The sequence below is a fragment of the Furipterus horrens genome, unplaced genomic scaffold (assembly GCF_987537825.1).
Source record: "Furipterus horrens unplaced genomic scaffold, mFurHor1.1.pri manual_scaffold_3, whole genome shotgun sequence".
Classification (NCBI taxonomy): Eukaryota; Metazoa; Chordata; class Mammalia; order Chiroptera; family Furipteridae; genus Furipterus; species Furipterus horrens.
In genome coordinates this window covers 11,797,749-11,817,321 of record NW_028327173.1, presented here as the reverse complement: position 1 = coordinate 11,817,321, position 19,573 = coordinate 11,797,749, and the positions used below count along the sequence as shown (strand labels likewise).

Here is a 19,573-nt window from a genome sequence, read left to right as displayed (position 1 = left end):
CCCAGCAAGCCCCTGCCCCAGGGACACCAGCCCTGGCCCATTCCATCCCAGAGGAGGGGGATCACAGCACTGGCTGAGAAGGGTGACTCTTATTTACGGCCCCACCCCTGTGTCATAGGCTTGTCACCGGGTCCTTTACACGAATTAGCACTGACCCTCACGCAGCCTCTGAGCAGGCCTTATTACCTACCCCGTGTTGCAAATGTGGCAACTGAGTCCTAGAAGTCTCTTTCACACAACTAGCAGCTAATAGCCTGCATTTGGATCCCCAGAGCCCATGCTCTGGCCCCTACATTACTGCCCGAGTCCCCTCCCCTTACCTCCCCCCAACGCTCCTCCTTTCAGTGGCCCCACCCAGACTCCCCCCCACACACACACACACACACAAGATGACTAGTCAGAACAGTCTGTTTTTCCCAGAAGTAACCAGAGGACCAGGACGTGGGTGGAGGAATTCAGGCCAGACCACAGCAGAATGCCTGGCTGTGAAGCTGGGACACAGAGCAGGGAACATGTGTTCCCACGTCCCCCACCCAGGAAGCATCAGGGGAGTTTATTTAAAATGCAGATTCCACGGCCCCCTGCCCAGACCTTGTAAATCTGGCTCTAGGAGTGGAGCCTGCAAGTCTGCAATTGAACATCCTCCCCAGGGACTTATGCACCTACCACGGGGCTGGGCTGCAGCTACAGAGGGTTAAAAAGGATACCCGCTGGCGGGCGGCTGGGGGCACTGCCTGGGAAGCCACATGAACCTCGCTGAGTTTCTAGATCCACCTTTCAGGCTTGAAGGAACCTCATCCACCTGCACATGCCCGTCATAGGGAGTTAATAGCTTCCTGTGTGGCCACTCTGTGCCCAACTCTGCCCTCAGCTTTCTGCCAGTATCAGTGTGCCCATCGTAAGGATGAGGACGCTGAGGCTTGGAGAGGCTGGCGGACTTGCCCAGGATCACACAGCAGGAACATGGCGGAGCAGGCCTCAAACCCAGGTCTGAAGCCCATGGGCATTGCCCCCGCTCAGGTAGATGTGAGGAACCGTGGGAGAGGTGCCCGCCTCCAGGAGGGTCAGGATGATGGGCTGCAGTTACAGCTACAGACTCCAGCCAGTGAAAACCCTGGGATGCAAGGCCTTTGCTTTCCAGTTATTACATTGCCGGCTGCCATTTAGCAAGCTCCAGGTGCTTCCCAAGCGTAACCCAGCTTCCTCAGGTTCCACGTAATGGAGTCTGAGCCAGCCATGCACCATCCTGCCCCAAAGCAGGCAAAGCAGACCCTTCCCGGGCCATCTGAAAATCCCAGGGGTCGGGGTGGCTTCTGGAGGACTCTGGCTTCTCCCCTTAGCTTTGCCAGCAGCCTGCCCCAACGACCCCTCCCCACCAGCATGGCTCACACTGGCTGCACATTTATTGAAACTTGACTAGGAATTCTAGCACAAAAAAACTTAAAACCAAAACTGGATTAGTCACTATGGACGCTGAAGCTCACGGGCCGTGTCCTTGCCAGAGACCCCCCCCCAGGGCCCTCGCTCGTGGCCACGGTGCCGCTGCGGCCACCTTGTCCTCACTTACGTCGCCCTTCCCCCAAATGCCCAGGCCCCGGCAGACACATTCTAACCCGCCAGAGGAACACATGGTGCAGCCTGCGCCTTCCTAACGGGGCTTTGGACCTGGCGTTGGCCCAAGAGTAAGGGGAGTTTCTAGATTCATGTATGCGTGAAACTGATCTGTCCTGGTTAAAGAGACAATTGTCCCAGGACAGACATGAGCTCCTGGCCCCAGAGCCATGGAAGCCTTTTAGATCATCCTCACATCTGATAAACGTGCTTCATGTGATGTAAACCTTCCCACGACCCCGAGAGTAGGTATTAGGCTTCCCCAAGTCACAGACTGGAAAACTGAGGCTTGAGAGAATGAATTCACATAACCAGAGCGTCCTAGATCTGGGCTCTGGAACCAGGCCTGGAGCCTGTGTCGCCCACCTCCCTGAGGCAGCGAGGGAAGCAGGGTAATGAGACCAGGAGACCACAAGACTCAGAGCGATGCCTCCTGACTCGTGTCCAGGGGTCTCTGTCCTATTTAAGGGTCCCTGTTGTCCAGAAGAGGAAAAGAAGTGACTTTGTGCCTCACCATCCCAAGAGTCTCCCTCTGCCAGAAGGAGGAACAGCTGAAAGTTCCTTTTAAGTGAAAATTCCCTTTCAATGTCACAAGCCCTCACAAGATCCAACTTCTGCCTCAGGAAGCCTCTGAATGGGATATATTGGGGAGAGCACAGCCTTTGGCACCAGAGAGGCCTGGCCTAGAACCCTGGCTTGGCCGCTGGTGTACTGGTATACTGGCTGTGTGACCTTGAACCAGTTACTTAACCTCTCTGCGCCTGTTTTCTCATCTGTGAAATGGGGGGAACCACCCACCTTCCAGGGAAGCACATGTGAGGTGCTGGGTGCATAATAGGCCCTCATTTAATATTAGCTCCCTACTCCCCTGCCACCACCTTCAGTTCTGCCCTTTGGACCAGCAGCTCAGGAAACAGCTCCCTCCTCTGACTGCCTTGATGGCAGCTTCCCAGCCTTTGCCTAATAATAGCTCTTTATCACATTAGGAGAACATCACAAAAAGCAGTGCTTTCCTCCTTGGGGTAATTAGAACATTAGCATTGCCTTTGTGCCGCCCTCCTGTTTTCCTTGAAAATTCTTGCTGGAGGAGGGGCTGCTGGTGGGGGGAAGCCCTGGCTGCCCCGTGGCGGGGCAGAGCCCTGCAGGGTCTGCCTTCTCCTGCCGGACTTGTGAACCATCTCAGATGTCAGCCACCCGCCCCAAAGGCCCCAAGCATGGTCTGAGGTGGCTCCTGATTTGAGGACGAGCCTGAGCCAGGAGTGAGGGAGGGACTGGCCCTGTCGCAGGCAGGGGCATCTCGGAGTGAAGGAAGCAGACAAAGGCCAGGCTGCCTCCTCGTGTGCGTGGGGACTGGATTGCAGTGAGCAGGGGACTCTGCCACCCCCGGGGGGCCAATTCATGAGGCTTCTGGGGGCAGAGACCCAGCCCAGGGTCTCTGAACTCTTCATACCCCAAAGAAAATGCCAGCTGGCTTCTAGGACTTAGCACGGGCGCGATCTTCATTTTACAGATGGGGATGCTGGGGTTCTGGACATTGTAAGGACTTTCCCAGGTACAAGTAAGAGGCAGAGCCAGGGCTGGAACACCCTTTTATCCGATCCCAAACTAAGGATCTTTCTAGTGCCACACAGCCACCACTGCCCACCGTCCGTGGAAGGAAGCCGCCCCACCTTGACCTCCTCCCTGTACCCAGGGATCCACAAAGCCCCTATGTGTATGCATACATGTGCATGTTGTCACTGGACACTCCTTAAACATGTTCGTAAAGAACAAAAAGGAGGCAGGTTCTGGTGACGAGAAAATAACAGCTGTACAGGGAACAAGCTTTCTGTGTTCTTGAAAAATCATTTGCATAATCCAGTGTGATTTGTGATTCAAATGGAAAAGCAGATATTACCAGCCAAGCCTCTGTGTTGTTTCCTAAGAGTCCTCACACTTGCCCCCTCCCCTACTCCCCGGTGTTTTCCTGTCTTCTTCATAAGCAAAAGTCTTCTTCTTCAGCCTTGAAGGAATGTTGCGTTTCGGGCTTACCTTTGACCCCCTACACGGGCTGAAAAAGCGTGCGGCTCCATTGCAGGGAGCACACCTGAGCTAAGTAGCCTCTGCGCGCAGCATCACAAGCACAGCACATGGCTTTGCCCTTCACGTGCTGTGTGTCATTCAGCAAACCACCACCCCTCTCTGGGCTTCACTTTCCTCTAATGATTTTTTAAATTTCCCCTCGCTCACTGATTTTCTGTGAGGAGAATAGACCTGATTCAAATCACAGCTCTGGCATTGCCTAGCTGTGTGACTGTGGGCAAGTCACTTTACTTCTCTATGGCTCAATTTCATCATCTATAATTAGCAGCCAACACCTGTCAAGGAGTCTATCCAGTAAGTTCATTTTCTGCAATGTATGAAGGACCTCCTGTGTGTTGAGCATTGCCCATAATCACAGTTAGACCTCTGGAATTCTAATCACACTCCTACTTTTCATTCACTGGCACATACCAGCACAAAAATGGAGGTGTCTCTATTCTCTGAGGAAGCGGGTAGACAGTTCTGATCTCTTGAATCCTTGTCTTAGGAAGATTCGGGTCCATATAACAGAGGCCAAGTTGAAGTGACTTAAACAAACAAGAGTTAATGTTGTCATGTAAGAAAAGGCCCAAATAGGCAGTTCAGGGCTGGTTTGGTGGCTCCATAGTTTTCAGGGACCAAAATTCCCCATCTTGCTGCTTGGCAAGCCAGCATGTGGAGTTTCGTGGCCCATGATGGCTGCTCAAGCTCTGGCCATTGTGTCTGAATTCCAGCCAGCAGGAAAGAGGAAATAGGGAGAAAAGAAGCGCACTCCCCCTTTGAAAAGACTTCCACCACATAGCACTGCCCTTCATCTCACTGGCCAGAACTCATCACAATGCCACACTTTGCTGCAAGAGAGAAAAGTACCCAGCTGTAAGTCTTATGACAAAGGGAAAAGGGGGAGAGTGGATTGTAGAAGGTACCTTGCAGTCTGCGCCATAGCTCTGTTTCCAGTCTGAGGGCTTTGCAGCAACCTCCCAGCAACCCTCTGGTGTCACTGCATGTATTGTCCCCACTTTACAGCTGAGGCGAGTGGAGGTCAGGGGATAAAGGCACTGGCCCAAGGCCCCAGAGCTGGGGAGCAGCAGACCCCTCCTGCTGTAACCTAAAGATGCAGACAGAAGGAGAACCTCCACTCCAACTAGCAGATTTCTTCTCCCCCCAAGGGACCCAGATTTTGTAGAGAAACTTCCTTCATCTTGATGAGGTCTAGAGCAGCCTTGAACCTAGATGCTTCCCGCCCCACTCTGCATTTCAGAGTCATGGAGAGTTTGAGTCAGGGCTTTGGTGATGGAGGGAGAGGGTGAGGCCCAGGAGCTGAGCTCAGGGCCCTGGGGAGGGCTGGGCTGTGCCTACCCACCTCGGCCCACACTCACTGCTTTCCTGCAGGTCAGCGGCCACTTGGACTACGCCAAGCAGATGGAGGTCATCCTGAAGGCTGTGGGCATCCGCACCAAGCCAGGCCGGGATGAAAAGGGGCTTCTGCTGGCCCCAGGCAGCCTGCCCCAAGAGGAGCCTCGCCAGTCAGCAGCCGCCTCCTCATCGGACAGGACCACCGAGCAGGATGGGCAAACCCAGGGTCCTGAACCCGGAGACACCTGCAAAGTACCCACATCCACTGACCCCAGCCAAGCCCAGGTGCCAATGGGGCTGGACCAATCTGAAGGGGTCTCCCTTCCTGCTCCCACCTGCCCTGCTGAGAGCCCCCAGGCCTGCATCCATGGCATGGACCCCAATCCACTTGGCTGCCCCAGCTGTGACAGCGAGCACCAGAGCTCCTGCCCAGGGCTGGATTGACCCCAAAAGGGGAGTTGAGCCGTCTTCCCAGATTTCCATGTGCTGTGCTCTTACCCCCTCCACCAGGCTCCCCACAGGGGCTCTGAAGAAGCTCCACCAGTGCCTTTCCTAAACTGAAGGCTCTGGGATTGAAAAGCAAGGAATTGAAAGGAGGGGGACTTGTACGGAGACGACGGACCCTCTCTGGGGAAGCAAAGCCAGAGCCTTCGGAATCAACCAGGCACAGCTGAGAGCCCAGGGCTCCCCGCCTTGGCCTCCTGTGCTTCAGGTCATAGCTGTGACGTCTGGCTGTCCATCAGGAGGTCCAGGGGGCTGTCCGGGGTGTGAGGCTCCCCCCCCCGCCACTCCCCCCGAGCCTCAGTCAAGCCAGGTATCTGCCTGCTCTTCCGTGCACTCCAGGGCAGCCTACCAAGCCAGGGGCCCTGCTGACGCACCTCCAGAGCGGGCGCCAGTAGGGGGCGGGCAGCTCGCTCTCTGCTCTGGGAGAGCCAGTCGGATCAGCCATGTACAGCCACGGGGGCTGCGCACTGCACAACTGCAGGGGCGTCAGTCACACAGACCTGACGTGAAGGGCGCCCCCCACGGGTGTGCCGCATGGTGGCCCCGGATGTGATTGTAACAGAGGTGGCGAGTAAATGCGGAATCTGCCTGCAGTGCGGGCAGGAACTGACCCTGGTAGCAAGAATGGATTATGTGGGGGAATGATTTCCTGTAGCAGGAACAGAGGTGATGGTGAAAAATAAAGAAGAATGGGTGTTCTTACTCGGTATTTACCGTAGAACTTACCGAGTGCTTACAGGAATGGTCTCATTATTATTATATTTTACACCTGCCGATATTGACGCCCACACAGGTCAGGTAACCTGATCAAGATCACATGGCTGGTCAATCTCCAACTCATCAGTCGGCCTCCAGAGCCCAGCTCTTAGCCACTGTACCTGCCTCTCTGAGAACCTTCGCCTCTGTTCCTCCCACTGTCCCTGAGTGACAGGGCCAGAGATAATCCCCCAACCATTGTGCAGATGGGGAAATCAAGGCCCAAGCAGAGAAAGTGTTGACAAGCTCTGGAGGAGGCAGTGGGCAGGAGAAGAGACAGAAGGAATTAGTGCTGGAGCTGAACTGGTCCTCGGGGGCTTGTGTATTTGTCCATTTCACAAATACTTACAGAACTCTTGCTGCTATTAATCCAGATGGCTCATGTCACCCATGGGAAAATGAGGCCCCCAAGAGGGAAAATGACTTTGCTGAGTTTCCAAAGCAACTCAGGGGCTGAGTCTGGACCAGAACCCAGAACACCTGTGCCCAGGGTCTCTTCTCACATCACCAGCTGCTCCTCCAGCCTGAGTGGCCCCTCAAGTGAATCAGTACACACTGCAGTCACTGCCTTCAGCTGGTGTTTATTGAGCATCCATTCAACCAGGTCTGGGGGTGGAGGGGAAGCCCCAGGAAGCACCATGGTCCCTCTGCGGCCTGCGGCCAGTGGCCAGAGCTGGAGTTGAGTCTAATCAGCACCAAGGAGAGCGCCAGGCTGCCTGCGGAGGACCCCTGGGAGTTAGGATTGATGGAACTTAGTGCGAGTGGAGGGTAAGAAAAACCTCAGACTGAAAAGGAACCCACAGCAGGTAAAGTGTAGGAACTAGGTCCTCCCTCAAAAATAAACAGGCCTCTATATCAGGGTTCACCTGCCTACCTGAGGGCACCAACCCACACCAGGGACAGTTCCTCTTCAACTCTACCCACCTGAGTGGCCACCACTCCCATTTCCCCAGGAAAGGCCAGAAGGAGGTAGGACAAGGAGATGGTTCTGTCCCCATCACCTGGTTCCCTTCTAGGTCCAAGGAAGCCCAGGGCAGAGGAACACCCATCCCAGATGATGAGCCAGAAACCCCAGCCATCCCTTTGCCCCAGGAGTGGCAGTGTGAAATCCTGGGAGCTGGGATGGGGCTGAGAAGAGGAGGAAGATGGGGGAAAAAACAGTGGTAACAAGTGGCCCTTCCCGGCCCACAGCCAGAGGCCTGGGTGCTGAATGGTCAGGAGTTATAACAACAGCAGGTGTCAGCTGCTGACCACCTGCCGGGTGCCAGGCACCCTATGATTCTCATGAAACCCTATGAGGCAGGCAGGCATCGTTACCCCATTTTGCACGTGGAGTGACAGGCTCGGAAAGGTTAACTGTCTGTGCCAGAGCTGGTAAGTAGTGGAGCAGAGATTCAAACTTAGGCCTGTTGGTCTCCCAGGCTCAGGGGTTTCTGGTGGGGCCACACACATCCGAGGGGATGGCTGGTCCCCAAAACTGTCTGGCGAACCGTCCTCAGGGCTGAAGATCAACTAAACCAACACACTTCAAACCGTATTGCGCACAGAAGTCCCCAGGAACCTTTTTAACCTGCAGATTCTGACTCAGCAGGTCTGGGGTGGGGGGGTGGAGGTGTGCATTTTCAATGAACTCCCAGGAGGTCATGCTGATCTGATGGCCCATGAACTACAGTCAGAGGAGCAAGGGATTCACCCTGCACTGATCCATCTCTGCAGACAGAGGCAACCCTCCTGTGTGAGCTGATGAATGTGCAAAGGAGATTGTCTTCAGCCTGATCTGAACCAGGCCCTTGCCCCTCCCAGAGCCCTCCAGCCATTCTCTGCACACGGCCACAAGCTACGCTCAGCAATGCAGCATCCCGGAGAAAATCATGAAAGCCAGCTGTCGCCCCTCAGTGGAGGACCTTGAGGGGGTAGGGAGCCTGATTCAGTGCACCCCACTGGAGTTCAGAGGGCTCCCAAGAGACCTGCAGTCTCCTGGCCTTGGCCAAGAGCTGGCCCAAGGCCTTGGGGACTTGGTTCCATCCAGTCCAGCTCCCCGCTGACCAGCTACAAGCCTGGATCAGTTCGTGGGGGCACCAAGCGGATGCAGCCGCAGCTTGGGCTCCACGGGATCGATGTTGAAAAAGTTGACTGTGGCAGAAGTCCTGGCAGGTGGCAGGGGGTCCTGGGTGGCCTCCCCTGGGAGCAGGAGCTGGGCTGTGAGCTGCAGGCCTGAGGAGCCTCCCGAATCTGAGTCAGAGGCGGAGTCCGAGTCCGGGGGCAGGGGCAGGGGCTGCACGTGCTGCAGGCTCAGGCCCGGCCGGGGGCCACTGTGGGAGGTTCGCATGGAGGGAGAAGCCAGGCTGGCCCCGTGCTCCTGGAGGCAGTGGGGACATGGCAGGAGCCTGCCCAGGGCCCGCTTGAAGTCCCTCATGAAGAGTGGGTAGATGATGGGGTTCATGGTGCTGTTACAGTAACCCAGCCATGTAAGGACATCGAAGAGGCCTGGGGAGATGCAGTCACACACGGCCTGGAGGAAAGGGGTGCATCACACCTGGTCCCAGGGCAGGAACACAGACCACCCCACCCAGCGTGGCTGGGACAGGCGCACACAAACACACCATGAGAGGCAGCCCACCTTCCTCCCTCCCTCCCCATGACTGGGCTAGGGTGGAGCTCAGGGGCCTCCCCAGCAAGGCCTGGAGTCATCAGCCCCCTCAGTGGCCTTACCTGGGCTATGTTGGTCACAAAGAAGGGCAGCCAGGTCACAAAGAACATCCCCAGCAGGATGCCTAGGGTCAGGCTGGCCTTCAAGGCCTTCCTGCTGTGCTTGGTGGCCAAACGCCTGCTGTCAGCCGACTCAACCCCCAGGCGCGGGGTCCTGGGCACCTGCAAAGAGGAAGGCCACATGACTCAGCTGAAAAGAGCCCCTGTCTGACCCTGACCCCATCCACAGACTAAGCCTCAATCCTAATTATAGACTGAACCCTAGTACCAGCAATGAACTGAGTCCTGATCATTGACTGAGCCCCAACTGTAGTCCTAAACTGAGGCCTTACCCCCACTCCAGACCAAACCCTGACATCAGGGATAAACCAACCCCTGATCATGGTCCCAGATGGATTCCAGGTGCCTACCGTAGATAGGGCCCTGTATAACCAAGGTCTCAAACTGAGCCTCAGCCCCGGACCACTCTGAGCCCAGCCTTAGCCCAGACAGAGCCCCGACTCCGGCAGTAGGCTGAGCCCTGATCCTGACACAGCGCGTTCACAAGGGCCTCTGGGAAATGCAGTGCGACAGCACCACAACCCCCAACACAAGTCAGTTCCTCCATGCAAGGACCACTGCACGGGCCAGCACACACGACCGTGAGCCCCCCCACCTTCCGAAGCCTTGGCACTACTAAAATTAGTTGCAACTGAACAGTATTTGACAAAAGAGGCTCTGTGGCTGTGCGGGGCTTGGCCATCTCTTTGTAAGTGGGTCCCTGTCACATTTGGGAGCAACAGTTTTCCCTGCACTATTACCCTCGGGCTCCACCAAAGAAAGTGCTTTTTAAAAAAAAAAAAAAAAAAAAGTGTTTACTAGGGGTGCTAGTGACCTTGGCCTTTTACAACTCAAATTATGTGTGGACAGGCAGATGTCTCGTTCTCAAACATCAACTTCAAGAACCAGGGCTGGGGGAGGGAGGGAGGAGAAAGGAGCTGCTCCCCAGCAGCCTTTGTGGGGGGGGGGGGGTGGACACGGGCATGAAGACATCAGAATCTGACTTTGCAGACTGGCAACCCACAGTCCCAAAACATGAAAAGTCTCCCTCCGCTGGATGATCCTTGAGCCTGGAAGTTCCCATAACTTTTTCAACCTCGTGAGCCCATTGAGAATCTAATGACATCGGCACTGCTCCCAGAAAACAAAGAGCTTATCAATTTGTACACACACTCACTAAAAATCTTGCACACTTCCAGGAAGTTCTGAGATCACTTTGAAGTCCATCCATGAACCCCTAGGGGGTCTTTGAAGTCCTCCCCTGAACCATATGTTGAAAACAATTTGGATTTTCATAAGATTTACACAAAGTGAGACCCACCTGTGTTCACAATTTAAGTAAATATCAGTGTGCAGGGATGTGCACCCTTCACTGAACTATGTATGCAAAGGGTGAGTGTGCTTTGGTGGAGTACACCTGGGCTTTGAAAGCCAGGAATCCCGCTAAACGTTCCCTAAACTGCGTGAGAGCCCAGCTCCGTCCACGGGCAGCCAGTGGAGGGCTGGGTATAGAGAGATGAAAGAGTCAGAGGAGGCTGGAAGGGAACCAGATTCCCAGGCAAGCTTCGCAGATGGAAAGGGGGCAGAAGAGACCAAGCCAAGATGTGCCAGCCCCTTTAGATGAGCACAAAAGTCAAACCCCATCCCCCACTCCGCTGTCAAGTGGGAGACCCCGCCTCCTTCCAGCCCCGCTTTTCTCTCCCCGCCTCCTGAGAGTAGCCAGGCGTTGGTCTTGTCCGTGGTGCTGAAACACCAGTTCCATACTGTCTTTCTATAGGATCAGGCGTCTAACTCTGGAATGGCAGTGGGCAGGAGGGGAGAGGGGAAGCAAACTGTAACTCTCACCCCTCGATGTGTTTATCCAGGTGAAGTCTGGTTATATGAATATCAAGGTCAAATTCACAAAGAGCAGCCAAAGAGAAGCCCTCACTCTTTCCCCCTCTGTCTTAGTGGGGCAGCCCTGTGCAGAGGCAAGAGCTGGGCTTTTAAGACCAGTGCTCAGGCTTTAAACCATGCCTCTACCACTTACTCACTCTGCGACCTTGACAGAGTCTCTGTTTCCGCATCTGTAAAATGGGAGAAACAGTGCTCAGCTTACAGAGTCGCTGTGAGGATGTGGGTAATAAATGCACGCGCAGTGCCCAACACAGAGTAAGTGCTAAATACATGGTAGCGCCAGTATAGGCTCAGTGGTACATGTATGAGGTTGGAGACATTTTAGCACCCTCGGGAGCCTGGTCCTTCTGCCAGCAGCTCTGGCTCCTCAAAGCAGCACAGATGTCAGGACAAATGCTCTGACTCATTGTGCTGTAGGGGGGTGGGGGGTGGGAGGGAGGAGTAGATTATCTGCTTTTCTCTTTCCTCTTCTCATTTCCTCCCCTCCAGAGTGGTCTCCCTATGGCTTCTGTGGAGGACAGTCTCCTGTTTCCCCAAAGAATCTCCTAAGATCTGCCATGTCTTCCAGTTGCCGCCATCAATGGGGACAGACAATAGGGGAGGGGGAGCTATGGTCTCCAGAAGACCCAACCCATACAGGGACTCCTCTGAGTCCTGGGATCTGAGGCTGGGGAGAGGCCAGAGAGAACCTTGATCTTGTCAGAGCTCTAGGGTGTGAAGGACTGAGGGAGATGCCCTGGGGGGCAATTTTCAGGGGCAATAGTGCCAGAGATGGAGTTAGAGATCATCTGAGATTCCCTCTCTAGCCTTCCTGAGAAAAACCATGGGTTTTCCTTTCTTTGCTTCTCCCCAAAGAGTTGACCCAAGAACACAAGCAAAAGGGACGAGAGAAGGAAACAGGCTCAGAGAAAGTGGGGACCTGCCCAAGGTTGCACTGTGCCAGAACAAGGCCTTGAACCAAAGCACCAGTGACCCCAAATCAGCACCGTGATCCCCATTTATTGAGCACTTACTACACATCAGCATTTGATATTCATGGTGTCATTCAGTCTTAATGGGAGGTAAGTGTTCTTATCTCCATTTTGCAGATGAGGTTCAAAGAGGCAAGATGACATGTCAGGAGTCACACAGCGGATTAGTGTTGAGTCAGGGGTCGAGGTCATTTCTGGCTCCAGAAACTGCACTTCTTACACTTCACCATGCTGCTTCCATTTGGGGGATGGCACCCATGGGCCACTGTCAGGGTGGAGTGACAGAAACCCTACTGCTGTCCCCGAGAGGCCTTTGTGGTCACATTGTTTGCAGGTCCCTTATATGTGTCCATGATGTGTGTGACTGTGAGAGGGCAGGCACCTAGAGGACAATTTGGCAGTGCCTTTCCAGGGGGAAATCCTACTAACAGGTCCCTATGTTCATAAACACCCATACACGTGTCTACACACTCAGCATACACAAGAATGTATACCACAGTGCCATTTGTGACAGGAAAAAATTAGAAATGGCCTACGTGTCCATCAGACAGAGGGTGCTTAAATAAACCATGGTACACCCCACTACAGAACACCATATTCATGTTTCAAATAATGAATCAATCTCATGGAAAGATCTCCAAGCCATGGCCAGGTGGCTCAGTTGGTTGGAGCATCATCCATAACCAAAAGGTCATGGGTTCAATTTCTGATCAAAGCACATACCTAGGTTGTGGGTTCAATCCCTGGTTGTGGCACATATGAGAGGCACCCTATTGATGTCTCTGTCCCTTCCTCTGTCTCTCTGTGTGTCTCTCTCCTCTTTCCTCTCTTTCTAGGAGCAATGAAAAAAATGGCCTTGGGTGAGAATTTAAAAAACTAAGATATCCAGCACATATTAAGTGATAATGGCAAGTTGCAAAACAATAAATGCAGCATGATTTCATTTGTTTAAAAAATGCATGAAACACTAAACTTCTTTAGATACATAACAAATATGTGAACACATGGAAAAAGGACTGGAGAGACATCCTCTAAGTCCAATCACTGGAAGGTGATTGGATGGCAGTCAGAGGGGTCTTCTACTTTATATTTGAATTTTTATTTTAAAATGGACTTGTGCAATTAAAAATTTTTTAACTATCTAATCATAGTGTGAGGTTACAAGGCAGACTCCGGAGCCAGACTGCCTGGTTTCAAATAGTGGCTCTGTTGTTAACTAGTTGAGTGACCTTCATCAAGGTACTTCACCTCTCTGTGCCTCTGCTTCCTCATCTGCAAAATGGCAATCATAATAGCATGTACTAATACAACTGTAATAAGAATTCAATAAAATAAAATAAAGCAAGTTATTCGAGCAGAGTCGGCACATAGATTGAACCATGTGCTAGCTATATCATTGCTGTTGCTGTTAGAGTCCAGTTTAGCTCTTTGATAGCAGTGATGATGATGATGGTGGCAGTGCTAATATTTTTCCCTAGAATGACTTAAAAGGGGGTGAGCTCCCCAGAACCATTTTTTTACCACCAGAGGAAAGGAGAGGAACATTTGTTGAGCACCCACGATGTGCCAGGTTTACATATATTATCTCACTGGTTCTTCAAACCATCACAAGTGATCAAGAGCAGTACCCTGGGGTAGAGGAAGGTGAACGACTCATCTGAAGTCATTTGGATGTGACAGGAAGGAGGCAGGACCTGAACCGGTGACCAGCCAGACACACAGGCTCCCACCCTGGCTCCACCAGGTCCCCTCAGTCCCAGTAGCAGCCAAGCGTGCCATGCTTGACACTGCTCTCCATCAGCCTCTCCCCAGTTCAGCCCCCTCATTCCCCCTGAGATATTTCTGTGATCACAGCCTCCCCCTCTGAGGAGGAGGAAGCAGCGATGGGAGAGGAGATGGATTTCTAAGACAGAATGATGCATAGCTGGGTGAGGGCGGGCGGGAGAAGCCGGGGAGGAGGGAAAGGAGGAGAAATTGATGGGAGAGAGGTGGGTAGAGGAAGGTAAGGGGCTGCAGGAGGAAGGAAGAGAATGTGGTGCAGTGGGACTGAAGGAGAGAAGGGTGGGAGAAGGGGAGGAAGATGGGGCACAGAGGAAGACCATGGGAGGGTGCTGTGAACCAAGAGCCACAGGAATCCTGGCAGATGAGAGAAGGTGAGAAGGCAGAAGCTGCCACAGGGCCTTCCTGCTTGCTCTCCACCAGGCTGAGTCCCTCCATCAATAAGCACTGAGCACTGGGGCCATGCCAGGCACTGTCGCAGGTGCTGGGAATACAGCAGTAAACGGAGAGACATGGTCCTGCCTCCCAGAGCTGACACTCTAGTAAGAGGCAATGAACAACAGATAAATAAATGGGAAAGTATATAACATGTCAGGGGGTGCTAAGTGCTGCTGAGAACAATAACTCAGGAAACGAGGACTGAAGGGGATCTAGGGAAGTGTGGCAGTTGCTCCTCTTAACCGACAGCTGAGTAGAGGCCCAAAGAAAGTGATGGCAGTTGTGGAGAAACCAGGTGGAGATGTAGGGAAAGGGAACTTCAGGCAGAGGGAATAGCAAGTGCAAAGGTCCTGAAGCAGGACTGTGCTTGGTGTGCTCAAGGAACAGCCAAGAAGCCAGTGTGATTAAAGAGAAAGAATAAGAAAGGAAAGGAAGCCCCAGAAGGAGCAGAGAGCCAGGTGACATGAGATGCAAGGCCAGGGGAGCAGAGGAAGGACACAACAGGACTTGCATTTGAAAGGAAGAGCTCTGAAAAGAAATGCGGGGGCAGGGGGAGATGGCTCTAGCTGCTGTGCAAGATTGAAAGGGAACAAGAATGAAATCAGGACATCCCTGGGAGAGTCTTGCAATAGCCCAGGTGTCAGATGAAGGGGCTCAGCCTGGGGGAGGGGAGGGCAATGGAGACGAGAAGGGACCAGAGCCTGCACATGTATTGAATGTAGAGAGAAGAAGACTAGCTGTGGATTGTGAGAAAAGGAGAGGCATCCAGGCTGCCTCCGAGGTTCCTGGCCTGAACAACCGGAAGCACGGAGCTGCCATTCATTGCTATTCATTGATGCAAGGAAGACTGAGGGGACGAGGGTTTGGGCCTGGAAAATCCAAGTTCTGTTTGGAGCCTGTTAATGAAGCAGCCCAGGCTGGAAGTCATCAGCATGTAGGTGGCATTTTTGGTCATGAGACAAGAAGAGCTCACTGAGTGAATGTGGAAAGCAGGCGAGGCTGGAGAGGCCCAGAGACGTCATGGCCGGGGGGCCCAACAGAGGACACTGAGAAGACATAGCAGTGAGGCAGAGGGACACAAGGTGATGTCCCTGGAGCGTTGTTTTAAGAGAATGTCATCACCCACAGGCAGCCCAGTGCTCACACTGAGGCCTTGGCATCAGCCCGATCTGAGCCTGAACCTCACTAACCAACTGTGTGACCTTGGACAAGTCACCTCCCCTCTCCCTGAATCTCAGTTTCTCATCTGTCACATAGAAATGGGGGTAGTCTTTTCCTCTCTGGGTGTTTGGGGATTCGTTCAGCTCTCTGCCTGGCACATAGTGAGCACTCAGTCTATGGGGCTGCAACTGTCAGCACCTGGGGGACTCCTGCCCAGCTTCTGAGGCCACAGGCTCAGGGTCAATCCTGGTACCAGCCAGTTCGCTTCATGGTAAGAAAATCTGTGTGTCATGGGCCCCGCTAGAACCAAGAATCCAGACCCCTCCCACCCCAGCCTCACGAAGACCAGCCGACTTCTCCCATCCTTGGTCACTAGAGCAGAGCCCCCCCAAAGTATGGGGTAGGAGGTGACTTTAGGTAATCAATGGACACCCTACAAAATAACTGAATCACATTATGGGAACATTCGCCCTTTATGGTTCCCATCTAGCTCTCTGGTTACGTCCTGAGAGTCTCCCGTCAACACTGCTCTGTCTTTAACACCCGTCTAACACTTAACCAAGAGGAAGCAGGCCTCGGCTCAGCCACTTCCAGCAGCCGGGCAGGGCTTCAGTACCACTGCCGGGTTCTGCACCCTCACTGAGGCTGTCATTTGATCGCCTTCTATTGATGGCAAAGATATTGATTGTCCATTTCCGGAAGAGACAAGTTTCCTTCCTAAACAAATCCATGGAAGTAAAAAGATAAATGAGGTGATTGAAAGAAAATGCTAAGTACATATGAATGAAGTGGCTTGAGGCGTGTGAAGGGAGGGTGGAGGAAGTAATAAGTCAGCTATCCCAAGGTGGCTCCTTTTGCCTGAAGTCTGGGACAAGAACCCTGAGAGAGAGTAGGGATGGCACATGGCAGCTCTGCCTACTGCTGAAGAACCAAGCCAGGGTCACAGCCACCTGCTGAGATGCAAGAATGTTCTCCAATGAGCAGACAGGGGAGAAAGCAGGCCTGCAGCCAGCACCCCTGGCCCACCCAAAGCCCTGCCCTCATGGCTGATGGCCGGCTGCCGCACTGGGCCTCTCTGCTGGGGTGGGACAGACAAGCAGATCCAGGGACTGCCGACGCGGTGATAGCTTTTCAGCCCTCATATGATTCCCCACTCACCTGATGACCCACAAGCCACCCCCTGCATCCTACAAGAGCCTCCCCCACCTGAGGCTACACCAAGATGAGCCTGGAGAGCCCAGATGGGACCTTCCTTGGAGCCTGTGCTAATTCTTTGGGGCTCAGGCCTGGTCAGCCTAAATCCCCATCCCTCAGGTGGACAATAGGACTTTGTTGTCATGTGGCCTAGGTGGCAAAAGCAGGTACTCCACTTCTAGACACTGCAGGGCCTTGAGCTAAGGGCACCCACCCCGTTCACAAGTAATTAGGAAGCACCTGCTATGCACAGTGGAGATCAAAACCAACCCAGACACACCTGGTCCTCATGGAGCTTCCATTCACGTGGGAGGAGAGATAGTAAACAAATAGATCGAGGATTCAGAGAACAACCAGGTGGAGGAGGGTGTGGGTCTGCAGACAGAGTAGTCAGGGATGGCCTCTAGGAAAAGGTCATCTGTGAGCTGAAAAAGTCAGGCAAGGGAAGCTCTGGGGGCAGAGCATTCCAGGCAGAGGGAACAGCAAGTGCAAAGACCTTGGCAACAGAAGTCAGCCTGGTGCCTTTAAGGCACAGACAGAAGAACCACGTGGCTGGTGCACGGGGGGGGGGGGGTGAAGCGGGAGAGGTTGGCGGAGTGGGGTCCCGAGGCCAGATCCTGACATGAGTCTCCTCTTTATCTTGACAGCCATAGGGAGCCACTGAAGGGTTTGAAGCAAAGAAGCAGTGTGATCATTCTTTTCCTTAATTACTCTGACTCCTCTGCAGAAAATGGATAGGCGCAGGTCTGGAGTGGAAGTCAGGGCAGCCAGCAGGAGACTCTCAAAGGCTCCCAGGTAAAAAGCAAGGATGGCTTGGATTAGGAAGGTGGCATTGGGAGTGGCACGTGCTTAGGAGACAGCGCCAACAGGTCTTTGATGACTCCCGTGAGCCAAGGGAGAAAAATTATCCCAAGTTTCTGGCCTGCGGTGCCATGACGGTGCCATTTGCCATCATGGGGAAGACCCAGGAGGAGTAGGTGGGAGCTTTGGGACACCCTGAATTCCCTGCTACACATGTTACTTTCCAGAGGCTGCCTCACATCCTGTGAAAGCTACCCTGTGGACAGTCAGGCACTGAGTCTAGAGTTCAGAAGAAAAGTGGAAGCTGGAAATGGCCACTTGGAAGTCCCCAGCAAGTGTATATTAAGTGGCGGGTGCCCCCTAGGCACCCAATGGCTGCTCAATCCTCTCCACCCCCCAAGCCCTGATCTCCCTGCGCACCCCGGGTACCTGCAGCATCTCCAAGGCCTGGCCGGCTGTGCCGGTAGTGAGGGAGGCCACCTGCAGGGCCTGCTTGCGGGCGGCCAGCAGGATCCTGCAGTAGGTGAAGCAGATGGCGCCCGAGGGCAGGAAGAAGGTGAGGCCCGACGCCACGAGGACGAAGGGCAAGCTGGCCAGCAGGCGGCACTGGCCCGGGGCAGGTACCTGCGCGCGTCCCAGCTCGTGCCAGCCCAGCAGCAGGGGCAGGAAGGAGGCGAGCGCAGCGAGGGTCCAGGCTCCCAGAACCAGCGCCAGAGCGCGCGCGGGCGTCATGCGCAGCTTGTAGCGCAGCGGCGAGAGGATGAGCAGGTAGCGGTCCAGGCTGATGAGGCAGAGGTTGAGGATGGAGGCGCTGCAGCACATCACGTCGAAGGCGGCCCAGAGCAGGCAGAGGCCCCGCGCCAACACCCAGCGCCCATACAGCGCGTTCAGCATGGCCGGTGGCATCACCACCAGCCCCACCATCAGGTCGGACGTGAAGAGCGACACCAGAAAGAAGTTGGACGTGTTGCGCAGCGCGGGTTGCGTGCAGATGAGGGCGATGAGCAATGAGTTGGCCGCAGCAGTCAGCACGATGACCAGACTCAGCGCTGCCGCCACCCAGCCGCTGCCCCTCGGGTCCGACACCACTCCCGACCCCCAGTCAGGGGTGCTGTTGTATGCAGGGCCGGGCTCTGGGACCATGGAGGCGAGGGATGGATAACGAGGCTGTGAGGCCCGAGAGGAGTCCTGAGGACGGGAGAGGCCTGAAGGAATGGAGGCCGGAGTGGCGACGTCGGTGAAACAACCTCCTCTCTCCACCCCAGGAGGACAGCAGGTGAGACGACAGGGACGGGCAATAGGTCAGCGGTCAGAGACCAGAAGAGGATGGAGAGGGTTATATCGGCGCCCTCGGCTGCAGGGCAGGCGCTTCTGATCAACCGTGTAGGAAGCTTGGGGAGGGGCACCTGGGGAGAAGCAGAGTCTGCCTTAGAGGGAGCGGGCGTAAAGGCAGGAGGATGGGGACCCCAGAGGGCTCTTGGAGGTTTAATGGACGGGAGCACAGCCCGCTAAAAGGGGCGGTAAGATGTAAGATCGGGGTGAGGGAGCCTGCCTGGGCCAAGGATCCGAGGAGATGGGAGCAGAGGGCAAATGGGCGCTCTAAGGCGGGGGACTACCGCCCCCGAGGCAGGTGGGCGTTTGGGGGTTCTAGGTCCCAAGCCGCAGTGTTTGGGGTCGCAAGGTGGTGGGGCCCACAGGTCAGAGCGAAGTCCCCCACCTCCCCCCACCCCCTGCGCGGGGAAGGCAGATCTCAGAGGCGGTGCAGAGGCTTTCCTGGGATTGGGTGGACTCGGTCTCCTGCGGCGTGGGGGTGGGGATGCTAGCCGGGACAGGAGCAGTGGCCGCGCCTCCAGCCCTTGCCCACAGGGTCGCCAGGTCACGGGCCCGCTTCTGCCCGCGCTCGGTACCTGGGGCGCTCAGCGCTGCTCCACCGCCGGCAACTGCGGCAGGTGCCACGGGGCTGCGAGAGGAAGAGGCGGCCGCCGGCCGGACAGGAGCGCAGGCGGCCCGGGAGGCGCGGCGAGGGGCCGGCGAGCTCGCAGGAACCGGCGGTGCTACCAGAAGCGCGTGGTCCCCGCGCCGCGGAGCCTGCGCCCCTCCTCCCGGTGGGCGGGGAGAGCCGAGCCCTGAACTCGCAGGCGGGTGGCGTCCCTGGTACTCCAGGTATGTGGATCCGAGTGCCCCAGCTGCAGCAGGTCTTCTCCCCAGCTGTGACAGCCTCCACAGCCGCACATACCCCTCCCCAATCCACTCGTGGCGACGGCGCAGGAGGAACTCGGAGGAGGTGGGTGCGGCCC

General features: G+C 54.9%; 2 protein-coding genes across 2 annotated transcripts in view; one reads left to right on the top strand and one right to left on the bottom strand.

The window, feature by feature from the left end:
- TMCO4 (transmembrane and coiled-coil domains 4) overlaps positions 1-5,803 on the top strand; it is a 75,271-nt gene extending 69,468 nt beyond the window's left edge. Inside the window, exon 14 of the mRNA XM_090268710.1 lies at positions 5,065-5,803. Coding sequence (XP_090124836.1) covers positions 5,065-5,472 — 408 coding nt within the window. The 3' untranslated portion in view covers positions 5,473-5,803. The remainder of the gene's footprint in view (positions 1-5,064) is intronic.
- A 1,849-nt stretch (positions 5,804-7,652) lies between these two features.
- Positions 7,653-18,611, bottom strand: HTR6 (5-hydroxytryptamine receptor 6). Its single transcript, XM_090268711.1, has 3 exons — positions 17,706-18,611; positions 9,001-9,159; positions 7,653-8,800 (listed from the first exon to the last, which is right to left on the bottom strand). Exons 1-3 carry the CDS (start codon positions 18,417-18,419, stop codon positions 8,351-8,353), a joined length of 1,323 nt encoding a protein of 440 aa, XP_090124837.1. The 5' UTR covers positions 18,420-18,611; the 3' UTR covers positions 7,653-8,350.
- Between the last annotated feature and the right edge of the window lie 962 nt (positions 18,612-19,573).